Genomic DNA, 1,586 nt, shown 5'->3' with positions numbered 1-1,586 from the left:
ACCCTACAATGGCTCTTAATACTGTCTGAACGATGAAAACAACCAACTAATGGCTTGGAATAAAGTCTATTAATAAATAACATTCTGAGGAGTTTAAAGAATATTTAAAAAAAAATTTAATAGAATTTTCACAACAAAATAACATTAAAGAATCAGAAATAGGTTTTTAGATCAATATTTCTTGTCAATAACTTAAACTGTTAATGTTTTAAATAAAATAATATATTAATATCCTATAGAAGAAAATTGATGCTTCCTCTTCATTAAATGTTTTTGTCCTTATTTTATTAATTTTAAGCCTAATTTTGATTTATTTAAAGAAATGTATTTATTTGTATAGAGGGTGAAAAAAATCCTCCAGAATAGCTTTAAAAGAGGTCAGTCCAAATGCAGGTAACCATCACTAACTAGTCTGGGTCGCTCTGGTCGACTCGTTAACCCTTTAGCTCAGATATGAGGAATCTTTCATTCTCTTGAAGAATGGAGAGGAAGATATTTTTGCAGGCATCTCCAGCTTTCATGCAGAGGAATATCTCCCTCATCTGATCCTGGGAGGTGGCTAGAGATCTTATTCTGTCGTAGGCCTCATCCAGGAGAACTTTCTCCTGGAAAAGTCCATCTAAAATGGGTTTGATGTTGCTCACTCTCTGGATCAGCTCTTTTCTGTGTTTGTCCACAAAGTGCTCCTCTGGGGAGAAATCAGAACAGATTCCATCTGCTGTAATGAAAGAAAAAGCCTTTAATGTTTTATTCAATATAGAGAGCAGTCTGATGACAGTTTCCTCTCACTGTATTTGTCGTTGTTGTGTCTCTAATTTCTCCGGTGAACAGAGTGATGCTTTCTGTAACTTCCAGTGATTTTCTTCCACTTCTTACCTTCTGCTTTCACAGCTCCAGCTTCTGTTGAAGATCCTCCAACTGACAGAGAGAGAAACAGGAACACAGAGGGATTATTGCTGGGAAGGTTTTAATTCCCTCATAATGAGAAAACAACAGTCAGCTGATGCATCAAAGGCTTCCCATCTGTAAGTCGCTCTGACCACAAAACTGCAACGTTTCCAGCTACTTTTTAACCATTTTATCCACCTTTCATTTTAGACACTAAGTGTGGTTATAATCTATGAATGAAATTTGAATAAATTGAGCATCTTACCTGCAGACAAACCAGATTTAGGATAATCATCTGTATAAAAAGGAAGAAAAACAGTCTCAATGTTTTCCATTCAGTTTTCTTGGCTCCCTTCATTAATAATCATTAAACTGCTTTTGTTTCTGTTCCAGAACCAGTTAATGTGGGTTTGGACCAATGTTCTGCTGGAATTCCTGCTTCTGGTCGGGTTTTAACCACATCACTGCTGATTCTAGGGGGAAATTGCAGCAGCAGGAGTAGCAGTGAGACGTCCCCACAGCATGATGCCAACACCACCGTGTTTAATTCAGTGATGCATCTGATTCTAACAAGCTTTCCAGCTCTGGCATGCAGCTCTTTGGACCCTACAATGGCTCTTAATACTGTCTGAACGATGAAAACAACCAACTAATGGCTTGGAATAAAGTCTATTAATAAATAACATTCTGAGGAGTTT

General features: G+C 37.0%; 1 protein-coding gene across 3 annotated transcripts; it reads right to left on the bottom strand.

The window, feature by feature from the left end:
- Positions 1 to 119: 119 nt before the first annotated feature.
- LOC107081518 (apoptosis-associated speck-like protein containing a CARD) lies at positions 120 to 1,328 on the bottom strand. 3 transcript variants are annotated; one of them, XM_015369684.1, is made up of 3 exons: positions 1,154 to 1,328; positions 877 to 918; positions 120 to 688 (listed from the first exon to the last, which is right to left on the bottom strand). In XM_015369684.1, the coding sequence occupies exons 1-3, from the start codon at positions 1,221 to 1,223 to the stop codon at positions 435 to 437; spliced, it is 366 nt and encodes a 121-aa protein (XP_015225170.1). In that variant the 5' UTR covers positions 1,224 to 1,328; the 3' UTR covers positions 120 to 434. The 3 variants fall into 3 exon arrangements, 2 of the variants coding, with proteins under 2 accessions (XP_015225170.1, XP_015225169.1); XR_001481086.1 differs by having other exon boundaries at positions 124 to 718; positions 790 to 918; XM_015369683.1 differs by having other exon boundaries at positions 129 to 718.
- Between the last annotated feature and the right edge of the window lie 258 nt (positions 1,329 to 1,586).

This window comes from Cyprinodon variegatus, unplaced genomic scaffold (assembly GCF_000732505.1).
Source record: "Cyprinodon variegatus isolate N-32 unplaced genomic scaffold, C_variegatus-1.0 Scaffold5927, whole genome shotgun sequence".
NCBI classification, from domain to species: domain Eukaryota; kingdom Metazoa; phylum Chordata; class Actinopteri; order Cyprinodontiformes; family Cyprinodontidae; genus Cyprinodon; species Cyprinodon variegatus.
The sequence above is the reverse complement of the archived record's forward strand: the minus strand, read 5'-3'. Positions and strand labels throughout refer to the sequence as shown.

Bases quoted from the DNA above. Each gene is read 5' to 3' on its own strand.
- LOC107081518 (XM_015369683.1), bottom strand. From the start codon at position 1,223: ATGGAAAACATTGAGACTGTTTTTCTTCCTTTTTATACAGATGATTAT. The intron at 919-1,153 runs GTAAGATGCTCA...TCTCTCTGTCAG, and splicing joins TAAATCTGGTTTGTCTGCAG to TTGGAGGATCTTCAACAGAA. The intron at 719-876 runs GTAAGAAGTGGA...CTTTCATTACAG, and splicing joins TGGAGCTGTGAAAGCAGAAG to CAGATGGAATCTGTTCTGAT.